This window comes from Rhinopithecus bieti, unplaced genomic scaffold (assembly GCF_001698545.2).
Source record: "Rhinopithecus bieti isolate Rb0 unplaced genomic scaffold, ASM169854v2 scaffold_14233, whole genome shotgun sequence".
In the NCBI taxonomy this organism is placed as follows: domain Eukaryota; kingdom Metazoa; phylum Chordata; class Mammalia; order Primates; family Cercopithecidae; genus Rhinopithecus; species Rhinopithecus bieti.
In genome coordinates this window covers 290,146-315,940 of record NW_016807715.1, presented here as the reverse complement: position 1 = coordinate 315,940, position 25,795 = coordinate 290,146, and the positions used below count along the sequence as shown (strand labels likewise).

The 25,795-nt window shown below is 35.9% G+C and overlaps 1 protein-coding gene across 1 annotated transcript in view; it reads left to right on the top strand.

The window, feature by feature from the left end:
• Positions 1 to 25,478, top strand: part of LOC108536645 (protein FAM135A) — a 38,352-nt gene extending 12,874 nt beyond the window's left edge. Inside the window, 6 exon segments of the mRNA XM_017883638.1 lie at positions 1,037 to 1,096; positions 1,099 to 1,161; positions 1,701 to 1,721; positions 3,026 to 3,136; positions 21,069 to 21,182; positions 24,030 to 25,478. Of these exon segments, the coding sequence (XP_017739127.1) occupies positions 1,037 to 1,096; positions 1,099 to 1,161; positions 1,701 to 1,721; positions 3,026 to 3,136; positions 21,069 to 21,182; positions 24,030 to 24,235 (575 nt within the window). The 3' untranslated portion in view covers positions 24,236 to 25,478.
• The last annotated feature ends 317 nt before the right edge of the window (positions 25,479 to 25,795 follow it).

The window sequence follows — 25,795 nt, the reverse complement described above, 5'->3', positions numbered from 1 at the left end:
CTGGTGTTTAGACAGCTCTCAAGCTGTCTTCTTTCATTGCTAATTGTCCCCAGAGAATCTTATACCATCTATTGTAAAATAACAGTAAGTAAACAGGCTCTTTTGATTTAAACCAGGGGTCCCCAAACCCTGGGCCACAGACTGGTACCTGTCCGTGGCCTCTTAGGAACCAGACCTCACAACAGGAGGTGAATGGCATTGGGGTGGGTGAGCAAGCATTACCCCCTGAGCTCCGCCTCCTGTCAGATCAGTGGTGAGCATTAGATTTGTGAACCCTGTTTTAAACTGCACATGCAAGGGATCTAGGCTGTGTTCCTTATGAGAATCTAATGCCTGAGGTGGAATAGTTTCATCCCAAAAGCATCCCCACAACTCCGTTTGTGGAAAGATTGTCTCATGAAACTGGTCCCTGGTGCCAAAAATGTTGGGGACCACTGATTTAAACCATTTCATAATAAAAGTGAAGTGCTAGCTACATAAATACTATTCTTTTTGCATAAGTGAAGATTTATAGTAGGAAAATGCACGTATTTTAACCTATGCCTTGAAAATATTATTAGTCAAAACCTGTCCATCTTTGAAGTATAGACCAGAGAATAAGAGAAACAGATATATACTTTCTCCAAGTTGTCCTTTATAAATACAATTTCATAATTTTGTTTGAAATGATGAGTTAATAAGTAAATAATTTGTGTATGTACCTAAGAAGGCAAATAAGTAATCTAGTCATTATATTATTATCTTTAGTATGTATTTATATCTAAGCAGTTACAAACTTTGAGTAAAAGTTTTCAGATTAATATCTTGTTTCTTTAAACATTTAAATTATATAATAATGAGGATCTTCTATACATTCTCACATTTTTTTCCTTCAAAATGTGGTATATCATTTCAAAGTAGCAGTATACTTTTACTAACATTAGAAATTTTCAAATTATTAGTATTCACAATCCATTTTATAGTGGACTCAGCTTTGATTTTTGTTTCTAAAACTAATGCTGTGAGAAAAATAAAACTTTTTTTTTCCCTCTTAAAGCTTTAATTGGACATTCACTTGGGCAATTAATAATTCGTTCAGTGCTTACAAGGCCAAGGTTAAATATTCCCAACAAACTCATACGTTTCTGTCTCTTTCTGGCCTCACTTGTACACTCTACAACAGCAGTGCTCCACCTTGTTCTAATAACAGGTAAAAAGTTTTATTCTGTATTAAAAATATGGAATAGAGAAAAAAATGTGAACTTAGTATTTTCTAGTGTTTATTTTAAACCAATTTGTCAACACTGGAATTTTGGAAACAAAAAATGTAGCAAATTTTCTGTTTTGTTATGCACGTGAAATAAGTTGAATGAAAGTCATTTTGGAAATGGCTTGTCTTATATTGAGGATGGCATTTGGGTCAAAACTCAAAGAGCATTGTTTTCTTTTTTCCATTAAATTCTAATATTTTTAGTAAAGTTTATTTATAAACTATTTTGTCATTCCATTAATTGAACAGATTAACAAACACCTACATTTAATACATTATAAAGTTATAACATTTTTATATAAATATTAATCCTAACTTTTGATTCAAAAACAGTAAAGAGATATTATGAGAAGTTAATATGAAAGTTAAGACCCGAATTTTGATTAGTATTTATATTCTCATCAACAAATATTTGGAACTTGATTTGCCTTTTTTTTTTTTTTTTTTTGAGACAGTCTTACTCTGTCGCCTGGCTGGAGTGCAGTGGCGCGATCTTGGCTCACTGTAACTTCTGACTCCCTGGTTCAAGCGATTCTCCTACCTCAGCCTCCTGAGTAGCTGGGATTACAGGCATACGCCACCATGCCCAGCTAATTTTGTATTTTAGTAGAGACGGGGATTCACCATGTTGGCCAGGATGGTCTCGATCTCATGACCTCGTGATCCGCCCACCTCGGCCTCCCAAAGTGCTAGGATTACAGGCACGAGCCACTGCGCCCGGCCTTGATTTGCCTTTTGTTTGGCTTGGTTTTTCCCTTAGATTTTTACCAAAATGATTTATAAGTTAGTCAATGATTCCCATTGTGAAAATAAATTGTATTTAACTCTGTCTCTTTTCATTGATCCCTGAAAATCTTATTTCTGTTTCCTTTACCACTTCCTTTTAATAACAAACCATACCATTTTTTCTGTATCCCGTTTCAAGTTGGTGATTTAAAATACAGCCAGTTCTAGACTTTTACAGTTTGAAAAGAGGAAATGAGAAAAATGAAGTCCTTAAATAATGTGTAATAGAACCGAACATGAATAGAATGTAGTACTTTGAATTTCATTCTTCACTAAACTTTTTCCCAGATATGTTTCCAGCTATCAGATTTAACCAATTAAAGGATTGTTTTCCCACTCTGCTCTTCCTGTTTCCCTGTCTAATATTAGAAGTAATGAAAATGGAAAGGAATATTTCATAGTCTTGAACACTAACTTGAGTGATTAAGATTTTGCTTAATTTCCTTAAGAGCAAGATGCATTTAAATATGGGTTACTGATAATATAAAAAAAAATTAGTATAAAACAAATGATATTCAGCTGTCTTTTGAAAACATTAAACAATTTTTCATTCTAAGACGTGGTCCCTTTGCAATTAGTCTATTATGTCATAACTCAACTGTAAATATAGACTGATCATTCTGCATAGGCATTTGACCTACTACTATATTTGAAGTTTTTCTTCATCTGCTTCTTTATCATTTGAACGAATATATCTAAAGGTATGATTTTTCCAATTTGTTCTTCATATGCTATTATCTGTTTTATTACTGAATGAAATAGAAATAGCAAGCCGTTCATCAGCCACCATTAATTCATGTTAACCTAAGCATGCATCTTTATAAATGTTATCAGAACATGGAAATATTTTCCAAATGTATTTTGATTAGCCAGCAAAATGCTAATTTAGGCAGTCATCTTTTGAAGTGAAATATATATTAAAATGAATAATCTTGGCATATGTTTCTATATGTTTCATTTCATACTTCTATGTCATATATGACTCTCTAGGTCTCTGGTTTATGCAGAAATGGAAAAAATCAGGTTCGCTTTTGCAGCTGACATGTCGAGATCACTCAGACCCTCGCCAAACTTTTTTATATAAGCTTAGTAACAAAGCAGGTAAGTATATAACAGTTTGGAAAATATACATGTGAAAACTTTTTTAAAAATCAACATTTAGCAAATAAATTATCAACATGTCCTTCTAGTGATTAAAAAAAGAAGTGTCATTCTACTGTAATTTCCTAATAATGAAATAGCAGACTCACAACTGAAACTAAGCAGTTGAGAGATTTGTTTAGTCTTTTTCACATGACTATTTCTCTTTTGTGAGCTACACAGCTACTTTGAAATTGCCCAAAGAATTTCAACATTTGTAATTCAGTGCCAGTTTTGTTAGTCTCTGTTTTTAAACCATGTTTCTGCATGTCCTATCCCCGCTGTTCTAGCTGTCTCCCACCCCAATCCTCACCCCTTTTTATAAACTGCCACGTTTTTCTACCTTCATATTTTATTGTATTGTATTAGATTAGATTAGATGGCTAGCAAGCATTTCTGAAAGTGTCAGAAACTAAACTGTTAATGATTATCCTTTCTACAATTCTCACTACTGGATGAATCTTACTACTTATTTCATATTAACTAATTATTAATTATATTCCCCATTTTGCATATATATTCCAGGCTTTACAACCTAAAGTTCTCAACTGCTCCTTTGCCATTTTTACTCTCTATAAATAACCTTACTTCTGACCTTATGCTCTCCCTCAATTCATCCTCGTACATCTTCCCAGCATATTTTTTCCAGTGTCCTTTGAAATCCTTATTTGAGGGAAATTTCAGACTGCCTTTATTTTCTTCAAAGAATGTTATCGCCGCTTACTTCTGAAAGTGGAGATGTAACTGAAACAGATTTTTTTTCCCCTCCTCGCCCCATGTCTTCACTCCCCGGCTATAGAGTGGAGTTTGGCAAACTTTTTTTTAAAAAGGGCCAGATAGTAAATATTTTGGCTTTGTAGACCATACAATCTCTTTGCAACTACTTAACAATATCATTGTAGTATGAAAACAGCCACAGAAAATACAGAAACAAATGAGCATGACTGTGTTTCAAACAAACTTTATTAATTCAAAAACAGCAGTAGCCAAATCTCACAGGCCATGTCTTGCTAATACCTGCTGTAGAAGCTCAGTTCCTCGTTTACTAAGTACCACCTAAAGTAAGGAAAATAGTCCTCTTGCTTTCTATTTCTAATTGCAATCATTACTCCTCCACTGTCATATAAAACCACTTTATTTGAGGCTTGTATCATCCAAGCTGTGATACCATCTATTCTTCTTTAATATAATGACCTCCTGGTTATCCCAGGAGAATAAAAGACATTGACAAATGTTTGTGACATGATTATGTTTGGGAAAAGATTCTCCTCTTGGATCTTAACATACTTAGATCTGGAATCATTTTTGGTAATTTGACGAGTCAGCCCTTTCGATAATTGGTTATGCATCAGCGTGCCTTTCTCACCTCCAGTGTCCCTTCATTCCACTCCATGCTGAACTCATACCCATGGCTACACTGTACTTACGAAATTTCAGCCAACATTCCATTCTATTACTGTGATGTCTTATCCTTCTTTTTCTCTCGCTCCCTTCTTCTCAGCTGCTTTTTAGACTCATTTGTGATTCCTACTACATTTTCTTAAGTCTCCCTGCCCTTCGTGCTTTTACTCCCTTCCTGACTCAAGCCTCAGACTCTATGGATTACTTTTGTCATTCATGTATTACTCTTTGTTTTTCTATCCTAGTCATCTTGCAAATCTACATTACTGTTTTTATACCTAGCCTTTGAGCTGTTCCAAAAAAGATCACACAGACACACAGAATCAGCAGCACTGTAGGTCCATGGGGTCCCTATCTAGTTATCTCTAGTTAGCTTCCTATCTATTCCCTTAGATACTCTCCCAAATTTTCACCTTTCCTCAAACTTCAGATTTTCACTGCTCCCTTCATTTCTCACAATTAGTTTTGCTTTTCCTTTCTACTTTATCTTTGAAATTCAAGACATTTCTTTCTACCTACCAATATTAACTAACCTATGTTTTCCTTTTAGTTCAGTGAAAGATTTATAATCTGTTCAAGAATAATTACCCTCTCCATTTTGGAACTCATTCCTTCTCATCAGTATCTTTAAACTCTTCCCCTTTTCAGTAATTAATCCTTTAATAGATAAAGTTATTCCCGTTTCTTCCATCTTAATAATAATAAATATTTCTCTTGATCACTTATTCTGTACTTGTCCCCCTATTTCCCCTTTTATGAGGGGGTTGGGGGGTACGGTTGAACCTTTTGAAAGAGAACAGTCACTTTCATTACTTCCCCTTTTTTTCACTTTTTTGGTTTTGTATGCACCACTACACTGAAGCTTGCCAAATCCAGTGATCTCTTTTCTTTTATTTGAACATTAAGATATTTAAGACTACTGAAAACTCCTTCTTGAAATACTTTTCTTTCTCCATTTTTGTGGGATCCACTTCTCCTGGTTTTTTTGCATCTTGGCTTTTTTTCTGCTTCCTATATGGGCTTCTTTTCTTTCCTTGTCCCTTTATGAAAGCTGTTCTTGTGTTTTAGCCTCTGTCTTCTGCTCTTCTCACTCTGTACATTCTTCTTGGACACCATCATTCCATATCCATCTTTACCATTGGTAGCTCTCAAATATTAATATATATCTCTAGCTTGTCCTATATGCTGTGCTCTAGACTTATACACCTAGAGGCCTACTTAGCATCTTCACAGAGATGTCTCATGGGTGCTTCAAATCTAGCGTTTTCAGACAGTGCATCTGTTCCCTCTGATTAGTTCTCTGGATTCCACATCTACTGGAATGGCATCACCATCTGCCTAGTGAGAAACGTAGAAACTGTTCTTGACTCTGCTTTCTTATTTATACCTCATATCTACCGAATTACCAAGTTTTAAAACATTTAATCTTCTTAGTGACTGATGGATGCTTCTCTTCTTCTTCTTTGCCACTGCCTTAGTTCAGCCTTCATCACTTTTACTTAGATTATTGTTCAAACTAGTTACCCTTCCACATATATACCCCCTTCTCCCCATTCTCACTTCCTCGTTAGATGAAATGATCATCCAGTGAAGCCATAGATTATATTGGCCATCTAATATCAAACCATACTGGTCCCATTTGAAAATCTTTCATGATGCTTTGTGGTGTCCACAGTGAAGTTTAGATTCCATGGATAAGAGCATCAAGCCCTCTATAATCTGGTCTCTGATTCTGTTTTCTTTTTATCCTACACATACATACACAAACACACACACACACACACACACACCCTTTGCTGTGGTCATGCTATTCATGGTTTTTGATTGCTTGCATTTTCTCATGCTTTTTGTATCACCCATTCCCCCTCATGTATTTACTCATCTTTTCAGAAATAATTCTGTTTATCTTGTAAAATTAAACTCTAATGCCACCTGCTATCAAAAGCTTTTCTTGATACACTATCTGATTTAATGCTCCTGTATTCTCAGAATACTCTCTATATACCTTTGGGGTTTTTTGAGACAGGGTCTCACTCTGTCACCCAGGTGGGAGTGCCGTGGCACAATCATAGCTCACTGCAGCCTTGAACTCTTGGATCAAGCAATTCTCCCACCTCAACCTCCTAAGTAGCTGTCCCATATATACTTTTATATCCCCAATCTTATGTCTCCAGGACTGATTTCATTAATGAATTTCAATCCTCATTTGCCTGCTAGACATCTCAATTTACATATCATACTAAATACATCTAAAACAACATACTGTCTTCTTTGGCCACTTCTCCTGATGTCTTTTTTTTAATGGTACTGTTCTCTCAATTACTTCTTTGAGACATCTTCGGGTCATCTTTGTTTGACCTCACTTCTTTGCCTCCCATATCTCAAAATTGTTAATATTATCTCTGAACTTCCATACCATTATAAATCAACCTTTTACCATACTCATTATAGTTTATCTCATGTCAGTTATTTTTATGTCTTAACTTCCTTTCCTTAAGTAGGATCTGTCATGACAACTCATTCCCATTTCCCACATACACATTCAGTATGTACCATAGCTCTTCTAGTATATACCGATTGAAGTAACAAATCAATCAATGATATTTTAATATTATTTTCAATATTCAAAAACATTTTAAATATTATATAGTAAGATATAAGTCTAGCCCATATAATCAGTGACTGGTAGTTGCAAGTCCAAAGTTACTTGGATTTGTGAACTTAAGCCCTGGCCATTTAAATCTACATCTGTCTTTATCCTCATTCCTATCACCCATGTTTTCCATTCTACTCTTGAAATATTTGATATTAATATATTTAGTTATTGAACATACCACTACTTTTGAGTCCTGCTTTAGCTTTTTCAGGATTCTGCCTTAAATGTTGTTCTTAATATGAGAAAGAGATTTGGGAATGATTATTACAGGTACTATTATTAGAATCAGTGAAAGGAAAATTCTCTTATAGATTGGGTTTTATGATTTTGTTTGTAATGATACGAAGCATCAATGGTATGTTTCTTACAATATACAGAAATATATACTTGATTGATCAAATTACAAGATATTCCTACAAAATGAAACATGGCATATACTTCTCATGCGAGAAAAACAACATTAGCTAGAACCATTTTGTGGAGCTATGGAGTTCATACCCTTTGCTGACAGGTTAGGAAATGTGTGAAAGGCAGAGCTGAACATAAGTGTTCCTGAGGTCTATGTCTTTATACAGCATTATACAAAGTAAAATTTAATTAGCAATAATAATAGCAGCATAAGAATATCTAAACTGTAAAGAAAATATAACTGTAAAGTTTTACAATATAGATTAATCCATGGCCTTCCACATCTTTACAGATATGTGTGTTAATAAGTTTCTAATTATTAACAGGAGTGAGTATATCTTTTGTACTTGAGCTGTTCTTAAGGATTAGTTCAATTTTTTTCTTTTAAGTTATTAATTTATTATTCGCCGTATAATGCATGATCTGGTTGTACTAGTCTAAAACTGTTAAGAAGCAAACTCAGACATCACACATAGGTATTAGTTATAGTTCACACACTGACTAGGCTACCTAATTTAAATAAACTCCAGTTTCCTTATTGGTAAAATGAGAATAGTAGTATCTCACAAGATTATTAAAAGGATTAAGTGAGATAATATGTGTAAAGTGATTCTGTAGCGTTCAAAACTTAGTAAATGGTAAAAAAAAAAAAAAAAAAAAAAAAAAATGAAGAAGTGACTTAAATAATACTACTATCATAAGCTGGGTGTAGTAGCTCACACCTGTAATCTCACCACTTTGGGAGGCTGAGGTGGGTGAATTGCTTGGGCTTAGGAGTTTAAGACCAGCCTGGCCACCGGGCACAGTGGCTCACACTGTAATCCCAGCTCTTTGGGAGGCTGAGGCAGGCAGATCACCTGAGGTCGGGAGTTCGAGACCAGTCTGACCAACATGGAGAAACCCCATTTCTACTAAAAATACAAAATTAGCCAGGCATGGTGGTACATGCCTCTAATCCCAGCGACTTGGGAGGTTGAGGCAGGAGAATTGCTTGAACCTAGGAGGCGGAGGTTGCAGTGAGCCGAGATCTTGCCATTGCACTCCAGCCTGGGCAACAAGAGCAAAACTCCATCTAAAGAAGAAGAAAGAAAAAAAAAAAAAAAAAAAAAAGACCAGCCTGGGCAACATGGTGAAACTCCATCTCTACAAAAGATACAAAAATTAGCCGGGCATGGTCATGCATGTACACCTGTAATCCCAGCTACTCCAGAGGCTGAGGCACAAGAATTGCTTGAACCAGAGATATGGAGGTTGCAGTCAGCTGAGGTCGTGCCACTACACTCCAGCATGGGTGATAGAGCCAGACTTTGTCTCAAAAACTAAAAAAAAAAAGCCCACTAGTGCCAGGCATGGTGGCTCACACCTGTAATCCCAGCACTTTGGGAGGCTGAGGCAGGTGGATCACCTGAGGAAAGGAGTTTGAGACCATCCTGGCCAACTTAGTGAAACCCCATCTCTACTAGAAATATAAAAATTAGCCAGGCGTGGTGGTGGGCGCCTATAATCCCAGCTACTAGGGAGGCTGAGGCAGGAGAATCACTTGAACCCAGGAGGTGTGGGATGCAGTGAGCCGAGATTGCACCATTGCACTCTAGCCTGAGCAACAAGACTGAAACTCTGTCTCAAAAAAAAAAAAAAAAAAAACACTAGCATTATAGATTACAAAATTGACTTTTACACAAACAATATATATCTATTTTAGGAAAATTTTTTAACAAAATTTTATCTAAATGCTGATACTACTAGCTATAAAATTATTTGAATGACTTAAAATTGTTTTTATGTTTTAAGATTTATCTTTGTACTCACAAATTTATTAGTATATACCTGAATTGAATTAATATCCATTTTTGTAAAAAACATTAAAGAGTACTATTTTCTGGCTGGGCACAGTGGCTTATGCATGTAATCCCAGCACTTTGAGAGGCCGAGGTGAGTGGATCATCTGAGGTCAGGAGTTTGAGACCAGTCTGGCCAACATGGTGAAACCCTTCTCTACTAAAAATACAAAAAAATTAGTCCAGTGTGGTGGCACACACCTGTAATCCCAGCTACTCAGGAGGCTGAGGCAGGAGAATCGCTTGAACCCAGGAGTTGGAGGCTTCAGTGAGCTGAGATCCTGCCACTCTACTCCAGCCTGGGCAACAGAGCAAGACTCCATCTCAAAAAGAAAATAAGTACTATTTTCTGGTAATTGTGACTAATGCATTGGTTAATACTAAAATACTTGAAAAATAATAATAGCTAATACACATGTAACATTTACCACGTTCTAGGTATGATTTAAACACACAAACATATTAGCTTATTTAACTCTCTGGGGTGGGAATATTGTCCCCACTTTGTAGATGAGGACACTGAAGCACAGAGAGATTGAATGACTTGCCTGAGGTCACTTAGCTTTATGAAAAGCTAGTAAGCATTCGTGCATGGTTCAGACTGCATCATGTTAAGCCAATAATGTACGTTTTCAAGAACTTAAGAAGCTGCCTCTAATTGCACTTTTAAATATCAACAAGTATTTCAGTTGATTTTAAAATTATAATGTTATAGAGATGGAAACAGGTGTCTCGAACTATTTCATGTGGGGTGTTAGGTTTTGGGTTTTTTGAGCGGCGGGGGGCATCATCTAATGAATTGTGAGAAATGAGTAGTCCATCCCTAGAAAGTTGCTATGCCTGTATATTTACATATAAATTACTTTATTCACAAAATAGAATATATAGGTTCACATCAAACAAATAAATGAAACAGGAAAACATGGAACAAAGAAAAAGAGTACTTAACCAATATGCTATTCTCAAGTGTTTTAAAACAATCAAAAGTGATCATTTCTTTTTTATATTTTATTCTTCTTAAGCTACAGTCTTGGATGTCCTGGTTTGATTATTGCTTCAGTTTCTTCTGAACAGCGAATTTTCTGTTGTTTTGGAAAAACCTAAAATTACTTGTCTAAATCAAAATTCAGGCTTTTGCCCTTTTACCTTTTTTATTTAAGCAAAGCCTCTTCTGTGGGTCATCCTTTTGAAACAGTCTTTTTCTATGCAACATATCATTAGTTAATAGCTTTCCTTTTATTGAAAGCTGTTCATTATTTTAAAATGAAGAAAGCTTTTTAAAAGCCTAAAGTAATTTGTGTGTTTTGTAAAACAATTGAGAAATACTATATTTTTTATAAAATTCATAAATTTATTGGGTGAGAAATTACCTTTTCTTGTGAACACAATAGATCTGGTAAAGGGTTACAGAAATGTTACTTTTGAAGGGAAATTACCTATTTTGATTAAGGAATTACAATTATAAACATTCATTAAATTTTTATAGCAACTTTTGACAAAACCTATGGTATTCTACAGATTGCTAATAGAATATGTAAATAATTTGCAGGCGGCATACAAGCATCTCAGNATTTTAAAATGAAGAAAGCTTTTAAAAGCCTAAAGTAATTTGTGTGTTTTGTAAAACAATTGAGAAATACTATATTTTTTATAAAATTCATAAATTTATTGGGTGAGAAATTACCTTTTCTTGTGAACACAATAGATCTGGTAAAGGGTTACAGAAATGTTACTTTTGAAGGGAAATTACCTATTTTGATTAAGGAATTACAATTATAAACATTCATTAAATTTTATAGCAACTTTTGACAAAACCTATGGTATTCTACAGATTGCTAATAGAATATGTAAATAATTTGCAGGCGGCATACAAGCATCTCAGCATTGAATAGCAGGGGAAAGAAAGATGAAGGAGCTAGAGCAATGCGAAAAGTAAAATAAGTATATAATATACAGACATTTGATGACACCGGTGTTAAAGTAGTCAAGGTTATATTACTAAAGCAGAGAGAGGAATCATGGCCACTCTGACATTCCATGAGGGCTCAAAATAGCCAAAAAAGAACCTGTTCATTGTTGGAATTTCAAAAACAAAATATCCTTATTTTAAGATCTTCCTAAAACAACTTGCTTGGAGTCTTTTACCAGCTGTTGAATTCTGACGAATAAAGTATAAAAATTAAATAAAGCTCCTGCTGTCCTACTGAGGCACAAAGTACTCTTTGTATCCAGGAGATTACAGAGGGATTTAATCTTAGGTATCACTTTTGATATGTAAATAATATGTATATTTTGTTTCTGAAAGTGTGGGAAAGAACCAGCATCAGCTAACATTGTTTTAGGAAGAAAATTCATTCAAATTTATGTAAAATGAGTGAAAATAAGAATAGTTTAATATTGTTTAGAGTATATCAGTTTTAAAAGTACAGAGTTTTCTTAGCTTCAACACTATTGACATTCTGGGCTGGAGAATTCTTTATTTTCAGGGGTTGTCGTGAACATTGTAGCATGTTTAGCAGCATCCCTGGCCTCTGCCCACTAGATGCCAGTAGCACATACACTTTTCCACCCTCAGCGGTGACAAGCAAAAATACCTTCAAATGCTGCAGAATATTCCTTGGGGCAGAAAATCACCAGTTTAGAACCACTGCTTTAGCCAGTTCCAGAGAGTAAGCACAAAATGACTTAAAGTGAATTGCATTAAAACTCTGAAGTTTCAGAACAAATGAGTAGCCAGAAGAATTGGAAAGACTTTAGATTATGAAGATGAAAGTTGCAATTAAGGTGTTCATATATCAATCATGTCATATAGTCCAGAGCAATATGGAAGATTTATTTTAAACTTTTCTTGGTAAAAGTAACAACATACTTACAAATTTTTCTGGTTAAACCTTGTCATCCTATAAATAGGGAAATCTTGTCACTTTCCCAAATTAAAGGTAACCGTTCAACAAATAATTAGGCACTTGAGGGGCTCAGTGAAGTATTCACCCACAGACTAGTTAACTAGGTTGTCTTTGAGGAGCTAGAATCAAGGTAGGTGTAGAAAAGATGAACCTAGAATATTAGCTCCCAAAGTAGACTTCCGGCATTTTTGTTGGCTGTACTTCAACACAGATGAAGTACTGCTGTAATTCCTACCAGCACTGCACCTCTGGAGCTTGCTGTCTTCACTTTGAGTTTCTGCCTTCTGTAGCCAACACTGCTAGACAAGAAATTGAAACCAAAAGATTCAAAAAGGGCCATAATAGATTTAACTAACTTGGTTCTTGGCTAATATAAAAAGCAAACCTTCTGTGTAAAAGCACAATATTAGTATTAATACACTTGTTGAATAACTAGAAAACTGGTTACCAAGTTTAAAATGCATTTTTAAAGTACGGTACTGTCGTAAGAATCACATTTAGAAATATAACAGCATAGTGTGTTTAATCAGTATCAGAATTTTTACATTTATTTTATTATCATGGAAACTGAGAGTGAAAGGGTATCTTTGAAATCCTCTGACTATTCTTTACTGATTATGCCTACTTCCACTGAGCTGCGTGAACATGAGGAGCCATAGACACTTCTTGCAGGGATCTCAGTCTAAAGCAGTAATTCCAAACCTTAGTGTTTCTCTAGAGAAGTACATCAGAATCTCGGCAAAGAGCTATTTTGAAAAATGTCTTTAATATAATTTTATTTGGAAAAATGTAATGCCTTTTATTCTTAAAATATAGAAATCTTTTAAAATCTTAATCAGTGGGAAATTTGTGAGGAAGTTTTAAAATGATCGTGTAATCTGGCAAATACATAATTAATTCACAGAGCACACATCTGGAGGTAACATGTAATATTGTTTATGCCTGAGTGGTATAATGTGTACTGCTGTTCCTAATACATAACAACCCAACAGAAAAAAAATGGGCAAAAGAGAAAAGAGGTAGTTAGCTACCAACAAATAAAACTAAAAATACATGTATATGGAAGGCCAATAAACAATAAGTTAATCATTTTTGCCATTAGGTTGGTAAGATTTAAAAGATGCTATACAGTATTGATGAGCGTGTGAAACAGAAATCTTCATATATTCATGGTAGAAGGAGAAATTACCTTTTTGGAGAGTACATTTATCAGAATTTTAAGAATGTACTCAACAATTCCACTTTTGGGATTTTTCCTACAGAAATCTCACATAATTAGGTAAAAGCTATTCACTGCAGTGTTATACTTTTTTTATGTCCCTTCCCCTCTGAAGTGGAATGGAATGTCCTTCGCTAGGGAAATAGGAAACATACGAAAAGTTAATCCTGGTAATTCCATGTAGTAGTTAAAAGAATGAGATAAATTTATTTATACAAACATGAAAAGCTGTCCCCAAAATATTAAGTGAAAAAAAGACATAAAATAGCATAACTACTATAATCCCAGTTATATTTTTAAAATGAAAAATAAATCGTATATATACCAAGAAAGGAATTTGGAACAAAATACAGACATGCCTTGGAGATACTGTGGATTTGGTTCCAGATCACCATAAAAAAAGGTTAGTCACGTGAATTTTTTTTGTTTCCCAGGGCATATAAAAGTTATATTTACACTATACTATAGTCCAGAATGTACAATAGTATTATGTCTAAAAAAAAAAATGCATACTTTAATTTTAAAACACTTTATTGTTAAAAATGCTAATGATTATCTGAGCCTTCAGCTAGTCATAATGTTTTTGTTAATCAGGATGGTGGTTGCTGAAGATTGAGGTGGCTATGGCAATTTCTTAAATTACATCAACGAGGTTTGCTGCATTAATTGACTCTTCCTTTCACAAAAGATATCTCTGTAGCATATGATGCTGTTTGATAGTATTTTACCCATAGTAGAACTTCTTTCAAAATTAGAATCAATCCTCTCAAACCCTGCCACTGCTTTTTCAACTAAGTTTATGTAATATTCCAAATCTTTTGTTGTCATTTCAACAGTGGTCACAGCATCTTTACCAGGCAGAGATTCCATCTCAAGAAACCACTTTCTGTGTTCATCCATAAGAAGCAACTCTTCATCTATTCAAGTTTGATCATGAGATTGCAGCCATTCAGTCACATCTTCAGGCTCCATTTCTAATTCTAGTTCTCTTGCTGTTTCTACCACATCTGCAGTTACTTTCTTCACTGAAGTCTTGAACCCCTCAAAGTTATCCGTGAAGGCTGGAATCAGCCTCTTCCAAACTTCTGTTCATGTTGATATTTTGACCTCCTCCCGTGAATCATGAATATTCTTAATGGCATCTGTAATGGTGAATTTTTTCCAAAAGGTTTTCATTTTACTTTGCTCAGATCCATGAGAGGAACCACTACCTATGGCAGCTATCACCTTACAAAATGTATTTCTTAAGTAATAAGACTTGAAAGTCAAAATAACTAATGGATCACTTGGGCTGCAGAATAGATGTTGTGTTAGCCCACATGGAAACATCATTAATCTTCTTGTATATCTTCATGAGAGGTCTTGGTTGAGTACGGGGATTGTTAATGAGCAATAATATTTTGAAAGAAATCTTTTTTTCTGAGTTGTAGGTCTCAACTGTGGGCTTAAAATATTCAGTAACCCATGGTGTACACAGATGTGCTGTAATCCAGGCTTTGTTGTTCCATTAATAGAGCACAGACAGAGTAGATTTCATATAATTCTTAACGGCTTAAAGTAGCCGTTTCATATAATTCTTAATGGCTTAACAGTGAAAAGTAGCCCTTTTTGTTTCCTTCAAGAACTTTTCCTTTGCATTCACATCTTGACTAACTCTTTTGCATAAGAAGCCTGGTTTTCAGCCTGTCTTGGCTTTTGACATGCCTTCCTCACTAAGCTTAATCATTTCTAGCTTTTGATTTAAAGTAAGAAACAGAGCCGGGCATGGTGGCTCATGCATGTAATCCCAGAACTTTGCGAGGCCAAGGCTGGGGATCACTGAAGCCTAGGAGTTTGAGATCAGCCTGAGCAGCACAGTGAGATTCTATTTCTACAAAAAATAACAAAAATGTACCCAATGTGTTGTCGCATACCTGTCGTTTCAGCTACCTCGGAGGTTGAGGTGGGAGGATACCTTGAGCCCAGGAGGTAGAGGCCACAGTGAGTCATGATTGCACCACTGCACTGTAGCCTGGGTCAGGGTGAGACCCTGTCTCAAAAAATAAAAATAATTAATGTGAGAAACATGTGACTTTTCCTTTCACTTGAGCATTTAGAGGCCATTGTGGGGTTATTGATCAGCCCAATTCCCATATAGTTGTGTCTCAGGGACTAGAGAGGCCCAAGGAAAGAGAGAGAGACTGGAAATGTCTCTCCCATTGGTGAAGCAGTCAGAGTATAGTTCATAAGTTCACCGTCTTATATGGGCATGGTTCATGGCATTGCAAAACAATTCCAGTAGTAACATCAAAGATCACTGATCACAGATCACTGTAACAGATATAATGAAAAAGTTTGAATATTGTAAGAATTACCAAAATGTGACACAGAGACACAAAGTGAATATGTACTATTGGAAAAATGGTGCCAATGGACTTGCTCAATGCAGGGTTGCCACCTTCAATTTGTAAAAAACATAATATCTGCAGAGCACAGTAAAGCAAAGTACAGTTAAACAAGGTATGCCTGTATAAAACTGTGATTGCTTTATAAATATTGAATTTGAAAAAGTTAAACATTTTAGGTGTACAATCTTCTGGAGTTGTAAACAATACTAACAAACATCTGGCAAAATGTTTTATTACTATGAATTTTCAGAAAGAACAGACATCAGTGACATTAAATAATGTATCTTATATAAGTAATTCAGATACAATTGAGTCTGGTTTCTGCTTTTGATAAGAAACCCTTTGTATAAACCTCAGTTAAGAAAAATGCAAAAAAATGAGGTATGCCTGTACACAACTGTTAGCTGTGTCCTTAGTGAATGGCAGCACGGGCGGCAGTGGGGTTGGGGAAGGCAAGAGGAGCAGTAAAAGGGAAAAGTTGAAATTTTTTTTTTTTTTTTTTTTTGAGATGGAGTCTTGCTCTGTTGCTCAGGCTGGGGTACAGTGGCGTGATCTCGGCTCACTGCAGCCTCCACCTTCTGGGTTCAAGCAATTCTCCTGCCTCAGCCTACCAAGTAGCTGGGATTACAGGTGCCCACCACCATGCACAGCTAAGTTTTTGTATCTTTGGTAGAGACAGGGTTTCACCATATTGGCCAGGCTGGTCTCAAATTGCTGACCTTGTGATCCACCCGCCTCGGCCTCCCAAAGTGCTGGATTACAGGCATGAGCCACTGCACCCAGCCAGACGGCTTCAGTTCTAAAAATGAAAAAGGGTAGGGCGAGAGGTAACACAGTTATATGTCACCTATCCAGAACCCTTGAGAAATACACATTTCAGGAGCCACTTACAGAATTATTAAAAATAAAATCTGTTGTTGGTCAATATATTTGAGAGCCTACTGTTTGTTCAGCACTAAGCAACAACATATTTTTAATTTTTTTCACTTGGAGAGAAATTAATAAAATATTTTACGTCTTTTTTTGAATATAGAGCACTAAAAATAGTTTAACCCAGCCTCTTCCAACTGTTTTCACATCAGCGCATCAATAGCAAATGATTATATTTTCAAAGCACAATTGGGTAAGCCATTATTAGATAAACCAGTGAACCAACCAGGTTGTTCCCCCAGCAGAGGGGACCAGCCTGGGGACTTCAGCCCTACCCAGTCATCTGAGAATGCTAACCAGATCAGTTTCTGGACCCACCTATAACTGCACACCATAGGAAGTTCTCCTTTAACCTGTTGATTTGTTTACATTCATTAACAGTAGTTCCATACTACGCTGAAATAAAATGGTATTCTCAGAGATACAGATTTTAACCCTAAACTAATCAGTCTCCTGATCCCTAGTCCAATATGTCCTTTCTTCTCAACTAGACTGCCTCAACTTGGGTAAGTTCCTAGTTCCCACCAAAAGTTAGGGCCAGATTTTGATGTTAAAGACTACTTAGGTAAATTGAGTGGACCTTAATATATGGGAGCCAATATTGATATTTTTTGAGGGAAGACATATACTTTATAATTTATAATTTTAATCTGATACTTTAAACTGGGACAGACCAAAGATATGGCCACTTTTTTATCCCTCCCAGACATATTGCATAACTTAATTTTTATAGTGGATTTGGAATTTTCTAAACGTTACAATGAAATTTTTTTTAAAGAAAAGGAAGCAGATATAAATTTAAAATTCTTCCAAAAAATTAAAAATAAAATTTAACTTGAAAGAAACATATAAAATAAAACTCTCAGGAAAGAAATTTATAATGGAAGTCATGAGACCAGCAAGTAGAGAATAGCAGTGATACTGGTAAGAAGAGAAAGCAACATATACTACATATGAAGCAAGCCAAACTTGATAATGTAGTATATATGAGGGAATTAATAATTAAAGCTGGCCAATATTTCTCATTGGACTAGAATAAGAATAGGCTTATAGAATAAAGAATTTAAGATAGCAAGCGAAATTTTGGAAATATAATTTGGTGTTAGGAATAGTGAATGTTAAAGTGACGCAAAGCTTTGTGTCAAGTTATCTGGCAAGAAAAGGAGGCCAGAAATTTAGATTTGATGAGCAGATACAAAAATGATAATTAAAAGCAGAGAGAATGGTGAGTAAAGAATAAAATGTCATATATGCCTGAAAACAAAGTAAGTTTTGTTTTCTCCTAAAATTACCCATCAGAAAGGAGAGTGCTGCCTTATATTCAAATCACTAACACAAGGTGATCTCTCAGTTACTTATTTTCACTTACTTGGAGAAGACATACTGGCCTGAAATAACCGTTGTATTTTGGATGCAAATTCAGGCTACCAGGTAGTATTAAAATTTGGTCAAATAAGATAAGACCTGAGAATTGACCCTTAAACTTTTAGCATTGTCTAGGTCATTGGTGATCTTGAAAGAGCAATTTATATGGAGTAATTAGGAAGAAAGACTTCTGAGAATAGGTTAAGTAAAGAACCGGAGGAAAGGAAGAGAAGGGAGACACATAGAAAACTCATGAAGAATTTTGTTACAACACTGTGCCAAGAAATGGGTAATAGAGGAGTATAAGGTCCAGGTACAGGTTCATTTATTTGGTTTTTGGGGGATTTTTTGGTTTTGGTTTTTGTTTTTTGAAACGGAGTCTCGCTCTATCGCCCAGGCTGCAGTGCAATGGTGCGACATTGGCTCATCCGCCTCCCGGGTTCAAGCAATTCTTCTGCATCAGCCTCCTGAGTAGCTGGGATTACAGGCGCCTGCCACCATGCCTGGCTAATTTTTGTGTTTTTAGTAGAGACGGGGTTTTGCCATGTTGGCCAGGCTGGTCTCAAACTCCTGACCTCAGGTAATCCACCCTCAGCCTCCCAAAGTGCTGGGATTATAGGCGTGAGCCACCATACCTGTACATTAATTATATTTTCATAAAATATGAAATCTCAGCTCATTCTATTGGAATTATAGATTTAGCTCATGCAATTTATGGGAAATGTATGCCATAAAATCCAATTGGCAAAGCCATTTCTCACTGTCAAACAGTCAACTCAAATTGACTTTTGTCAGAAAAGTTAGACTTTATATTTTGCTTGGTTTTCCAGAGACTTTTATACCCTAGGGCCATATACCTTAATCAGATCTGAAATAGATTGGAGAGAGAATATCTTTATCTTGTAAAGTGGGAGAAAGTCAAGTCACTTTTAGAAAAGAGCTCATCTGGAGGTTGGGATCTGGAAATCAATTTTCTTTTTTTCTTTCTTATTTTTAGAGACAAGCTCTTGCTCTGTCACCTGGGCTGGAGTGCAGTGCTGCAACCATGGCTCACTGCAGCCTGCACCTCCTGAGCTCAAGGGGTCCTCACACCTCACCCTCCTGAGTAACCGAGACTACAGTTATGCAACACCACACCTAGCTAATTTTCGTAATTTCGTAGAGACAGGATCTCACTTTGTTGCCCAGGCTGGTCTCAAACTCCTGGGCTCAGGCAGTTTTTCCCCCTCGACCTCCCAAAGTTCTGAGATTACAGGCATGAGCCACCTCGCCCAGCCTGGAAATCAGTTTTCTTAAAGCTATACACACCTGGCCTGGCGCGGTGGCTTAAGCCTGTAATCCCAGCACTTTGGGAGGCCGAGACAGGCGGATCATTAGGTCAGGAGATCGAGACCATCCTGGCTAACATGGTGAAACCCCGTCTCTACTAAAAAAAAATACAAAAAACTAGCCGGGCGTGGTGGCGGGCGCCTGTAGTCCCAGCTACTCGGGAGGCTGAGGCAGGAGAATGGCGTAAACCCGGGAGGCGGAGCTTGCAGTGAGCTGAGATTGCGCCACTGCACTCCAGCCTGGGCGACAGAGCCAGACTCCGTCAAAAAAAAAAAAAAAAAAAGCTATACACACCTATCTACACCATAGAGAGTCTTAGATGACTCCAGGGGTAAATGTATGAATACCTGTGCTCTAGGACACACAGATGATTCCCAAAGTGGTACTGATAATGATGAAGATATTGGTGTCAAATTGAGTCATGAGATGTGAGAATGAAGGTGGGGGAGGAGTCATTTTTTCTTAATATTTTATACAATATTATTTTAAACATATGTTCAATTAACTTCTCTAATAGATACTTGATTATTTCGTTTATCTTCTTAGGATTGTATACATTCAAAATGTCACCTCCCCCAAAAAAGTGGTATAGTCTCATTAGGAAAAAGGAAGGATGGCCTTATTTTTGGCATAGATAGTATCATACTGTCACACTTGACTGTGTGTGAATCCATACTTTTCCCAAGATTAAGATCTTTAGGCCAGGAGTGGTGGTTCATTCCTGTAATCCCAGCATTTTGAGAGCCTGAGGTGGGCAGATCACTTTGAGGCCAGGAGTTCAAGACCAGCCTGGCCAATATGGTGAAACCCCATCTCTACTAAAAATGCAAAAATTAGCCAGGTGTGGTGGCCCACATCTGTAATTCCAGCCACTCAGGAGGCAGAGGTTGCAGTGAGCCTAGATTGCACCACTGCACTCCAGCCTGAGCGACAAAGCGAGACTCCATCTCAAAAAATAATAAAAATTTTAAAAAAGAAAATATAAATCATATTAGGCAAGTGTTATAAATGAAAAGAAAGTAAAAAGTCAGGTTTAAATGATTTCTTATGAGGTGTTTTGTTTGTTTTAATGGAAGAGTATAATTTTGTTTCTTTGGAAATAGTCCTAAATATTGATGAATACCTTTTGGAAGGTAAGAATATCATGGGATACTTTCTATAGAACATTAGTCCACATATTCTGTTTCCTGCCTATCTCCACACCACCGAGCAACAGTGCTTGCTCCCAGTGCAAACACACATTCTCACTCGGCATCAGCACTACATAACAGTGAAGTAGGGTTTTTTTGTAGAGAACATGTAGAAATTTGGAGAAAGGATTCATCAAGTATTGACAAAGACAGAAACTTAGTACTGCTAAGGAAATTTATGTTTTAGTCACTTAATATGATACAAATAACTTGTTTTAAATCTGGTTAACTACTGCATTATAATTTATTATATTCTATTCACAGGGCTTCATTATTTCAAAAATGTTGTGCTAGTGGGATCTCTACAGGATCGCTATGTTCCTTATCACTCTGCCCGCATTGAAATGTGTAAAACAGCTTTAAAGGACAAACAGTCAGGTAATGGAATAAAAGTATTTCAAAGAGTTATAGGTATTAATGAGCTCTTTCTGAAGCTTTTCTTGTCACTTTCTCTCTTATCTGTCACTCTTCTCTTTCCTATTACTTCCTTTCCACCCACTTATATTAACAGCTATCCTTCTTCCATTTTTCTTCCTTTCTTCTCACCTGCCACGTGAACTGCCTTTACCAATGAAGTAGTTCTTTCATCTAATTACAAATGCCTCTCCATTTTGCTGCCTCAGACGTAGTTCATACTTTGATTTCCTCTGAATTATTGGGACTGACAATTGCGGTCATCCTTGTCACATGTTCTGCTATACCTCACTTTTACACAAAGGTGGCAGCAAGGATTTGCCCCTCTTTACTGATAGTAAATGATAAAGACTTTATTTATTTGTTCTTTTGCTATTTGTGAATAACAAAATAAATTTAAATTATAGCCATTTGGAGCCAGAAGGAAACTTGAATCCTGTTTGCTCATTTTATAACTAAAGCCCAGGGATGCTAAGTGGCTTAGGCAAAGTCAGTTAGTTAATTACAGACTTAGGTCAAGAACCTGGTCTCCGGCTGGGTGTGGTGGCTCCCGCCTGTAATCCCAGCACTTTGGGAGGCTGAAGCCGGCAGATCACCTGAGGTCAGGAGTTCGAGACCAGCCTGGCCAACATGGTGAAACCCCGTCTCTACTAAAAATACAAAAACTAGCCGGGCATGGTGGCGAATACCTGTAATCCCAGCTACTTGGGAGGCTGAGGCTGGAGAATAGCTTGAACCCAGGAAGTGGAGGTTGCAGTGAGCTGAAATCGCGCCATTGCACTGAAGCCTGGGAGACAAGAACAAAACTCTGTCTCAAAAAAAAAAAAAACTTGATCTCCTACCTCTCATTATTGCCTCAAATCCTTTTTAGGAATGAGGCTGATTTTAAACTCTTAATCCTTTATTTTTCTACATTGTGATGGTGAACAGCTCCTTAAGGCAAGAACTCTCTTAAGCACATTTTTATTGGCAGTGCCTAACATGGTGCCTGGTACATGGTAAGTACTCCTTTATTGTACATTTGTGACATCAAAATAACCTTTTCTTAACTTCTGTTCTAGCAAAGGCTAGAGTCCGCCTAAGGAAAAAATTCAGAAGAAGTTTAACCTTCAGATGAGTAGCTGAAACTAGATAAATGTCCCTTATTTTAACAGTAAGGTTCTGTGACATTGGGGGACAGGGGAAATCAAATGATGAAGACATGTTTAGACCTCTTCCTGTATTAACATATTTTTAAAATAGCATGGAACCACAAATCCAACCTGACTCATAATGAAAACTAAGAGGAGAGGTGGGAGTAAAAAGTTTTTGATGAGTATGTATTAAGTCAGTCTTTCTCTTAAACACCTCTCTTCTCTGTATCTGATTGTGCTTCTGTATACTTTTCCCTTCTTGTCATTCCTCAGGCAGCATCCTACCTGTCCTCTGAAACGTAATATTTACCTCTCTAAAGCTCACAAGTTCCATGGACACTGTTAGTACTCATTTACTAATATATAGTAGTGCATAAGCATTATGTTTTGCCCCTTAGAAGGCAGTTTATACATTTATGTGGATGTATTCTCACCTTTATCTTTTATGTGCTTAGTATGACCTCAGTAAATCCATTGTAAGAATTAGCAAAACGTAGTTTGGGCGCAGTGGCTCATGCCTGTAATCCCAGCACTTTGGGAGGCTGAGGCAGGAGGCTCACCTGAGTCCAGGAGTCTGAGACTAGCCTAGGCAACATAGCAAGACCCCATGTCTACCAACAATAAAACATTAGGTAGGCTAATTTAAATGGTGGTGCATGCCTTTGTGGTCCCAGCTACTCAGGAGGGTTAAGATGTAAGGATCACTTGAGCCTGTGATGTGGAGGCTGCAGTGGGTTGTGATCACACCACTGCACTCCAGCCTGAGTAATAGAGTGACACCCTGTCTCAAAACAAAAACAAAAAAGAATTAGCCAAAAATAAGGAGAGAGGAGCACAAGTACTAAATAAACCCGCAGACCAAACAAAAGATCCTGTTTGTTATTTGAGCCAAGCTCACATTGTTCATCTGACTATAGGAGGTTGCTATTCTTTCTTAAAATAATTTGGAAGTTTTGACTGCCACAGAAACATTTTTAAAGTATTTGCTGTAGACCAAGTTTATAATTTTGCCTTATCAAAATGTCTCATCATGGCTAGCTTGTTTTCGTAATTGTTTAATGAGTTATAAGTGACTTAATGTTAAAGAAAATTATTTCTTTGTTATAGGCATTGCTTTGAGTTAAAAATACCAAATTTCGGCTGGGCGCGGTGGCTCATGCCTGTAATCCCAGCACTTTGGGAGGCTGAGGCGGGCATATTGCCTGAGGTCAGGAGTTCAAGACCAGCCTGACCAACATGGTGAAACCCTGACTCTATTAAAGATACAAAAATTGACCAGGTGTGGTGGTACATGCCTGTAATCCCAGCTACTGAGGAGGCTGAGACATGAGAATCGCTTGAACCTGGGAGGCAGAGGTTACAGTGAGCCGAGACCACGCCGTTGCACTCCAGCCTGGGCAACAAGAGAGAAACTCCGTCTCAAAAAATTCAAATTTCAAGAATAATGTATAATAAATTTGTTATTTCCACTTGACTAGATAATGTGATTACTTATATTTTCTATAAACAGTCCCAAAATGATAGTTGAAGGAAAATTAAACCTTTTAAAACAGCCATTTTCTGCTTTATATGGAAATAATGTAACTAAATTTTATAACTTATCTAAAATTGGCATAGTTTTTTTTTTTTTTCAGTTACTCATGTGAACTAATTTTCCTTTTTTCTGTTGGTTCCACAGGACAGATCTATTCCGAAATGATCCACAATTTGCTTCGCCCTGTTCTGCAAAGCAAGGACTGTAATTTGGTTCGCTACAATGTCATCAATGCATTGCCTAATACAGCTGATTCACTCATTGGGAGAGCTGCACATATAGCTGTACTTGATTCGGAAATATTTTTAGAGAAATTCTTTCTGGTTGCTGCCCTCAAATATTTCCAATAGTATAAAAGCATTGTTAGCGACTGGACAATTACCTCATTCAACAATGTTTCAAATAATGTATTATATTAAAATGTAGATGCTGATAAGTTCTAAGAAATATTTATACCTTTTTATATGGAAGATAATTTATATCATCCATGTTTAGTGCTTTTTAAACATCAACTTTACTTTCTAGGTAATGTGGCTGTGCAATATTTTTTAATTTTATCTTTTACTTTTCTATTACTTTTCATATATTTTGCTACCTAAGTATTTCAGTGAAACTTTAAGCCCATACCTATGTCTGATTGTTTATCGGCTTTCCACAATTCTTACATCAGACTACATTATATTAGAGACCATTATTGCTAGAATAGCGTGAGATTTAAAATTTTCTAATACTGGGGGTATTATTTAGTTAATTATAAATTTTACTTTTCACATATTACTGTGTTTTAACTGGAAATAAAATTATGGCTGCTACAATATATTTTTTGAAATCAACTTCTGTAGTTCTAAAATACACCTTTATCATACAATCAAACCAAGTAGTTCATATATGACAGTGTCATAAAAGTTTTCTATAAAGTCATTACTGTTGCTTAAACATACGTCATGCCTATTAAAATATATTTTCTACTGGTGATTTCAACATTATTTCGCATACTGACTTTTCTTACTGGAAATTTTCCTGTTCATGTTGGCAGCAGATAAAGATCTTTGAATGTTTGAATGCCCTCTGCCTTGATTTGGTTGGAATTTTTGCTAAGTTGGTAATGTTGCTTGAACTTTATGACTACATTTTCTTTTAACTTTTTTCATGGACTTCCTTATATGTACATAATAATTAAATGTTGAAATTTATGAAATACTTTTATGAATTTAGATAATTTTAAATATTGTTAAAATTTATTGAACTAAAAGTAATGTAAATAAAATAATTCATGTTAAAATGGAACAAAATAATTAACTTTACATGTTTGGTGATACAGATGCAAATGTTTTTGATATATGGAGATGTTGAGTCTTTTGACTTCACTAAAGGTGCTGAATAGCATTAAATTCACTATTTTCCTTTTCTGTTTTACTTGTGAAAATAAAAATGCACTAAGGTTGGGTATAAGTTCTGTTTGCACTCACTAACTGTGACAGACAGAGGTTTTTGTAAATATTTATTGTACAATTGATGCATGTTTATTTTTAGCATTGTGTTATTGCCTCTGGTGTTAATAAATGAACAAATGGCTATCTGGAGGAACAGCTACAACACTTGTAATCCTTTGCTTATTCTCAGAATACTAGAGGTATATATATTTTATTTATAAGATAGACCAGCCTAATTGTATAACTTATAGCCTTTGTATATTTATAATTTACATATTTTGTATATATTAAGTATTATAGTTAAAATAATTTTGATTGCTATTGATAATTATTTACTTTTTAGAAAGTATTCAAAATTTTCATAAACTAATATCCCAAGTGCATTATAACTAGAAAATGTAAATATATTAATTAGCCACCACATATTTTGCCAAGCACATTTTAATATTCCTATATCTTGGCTCTGAGTTTGAAATG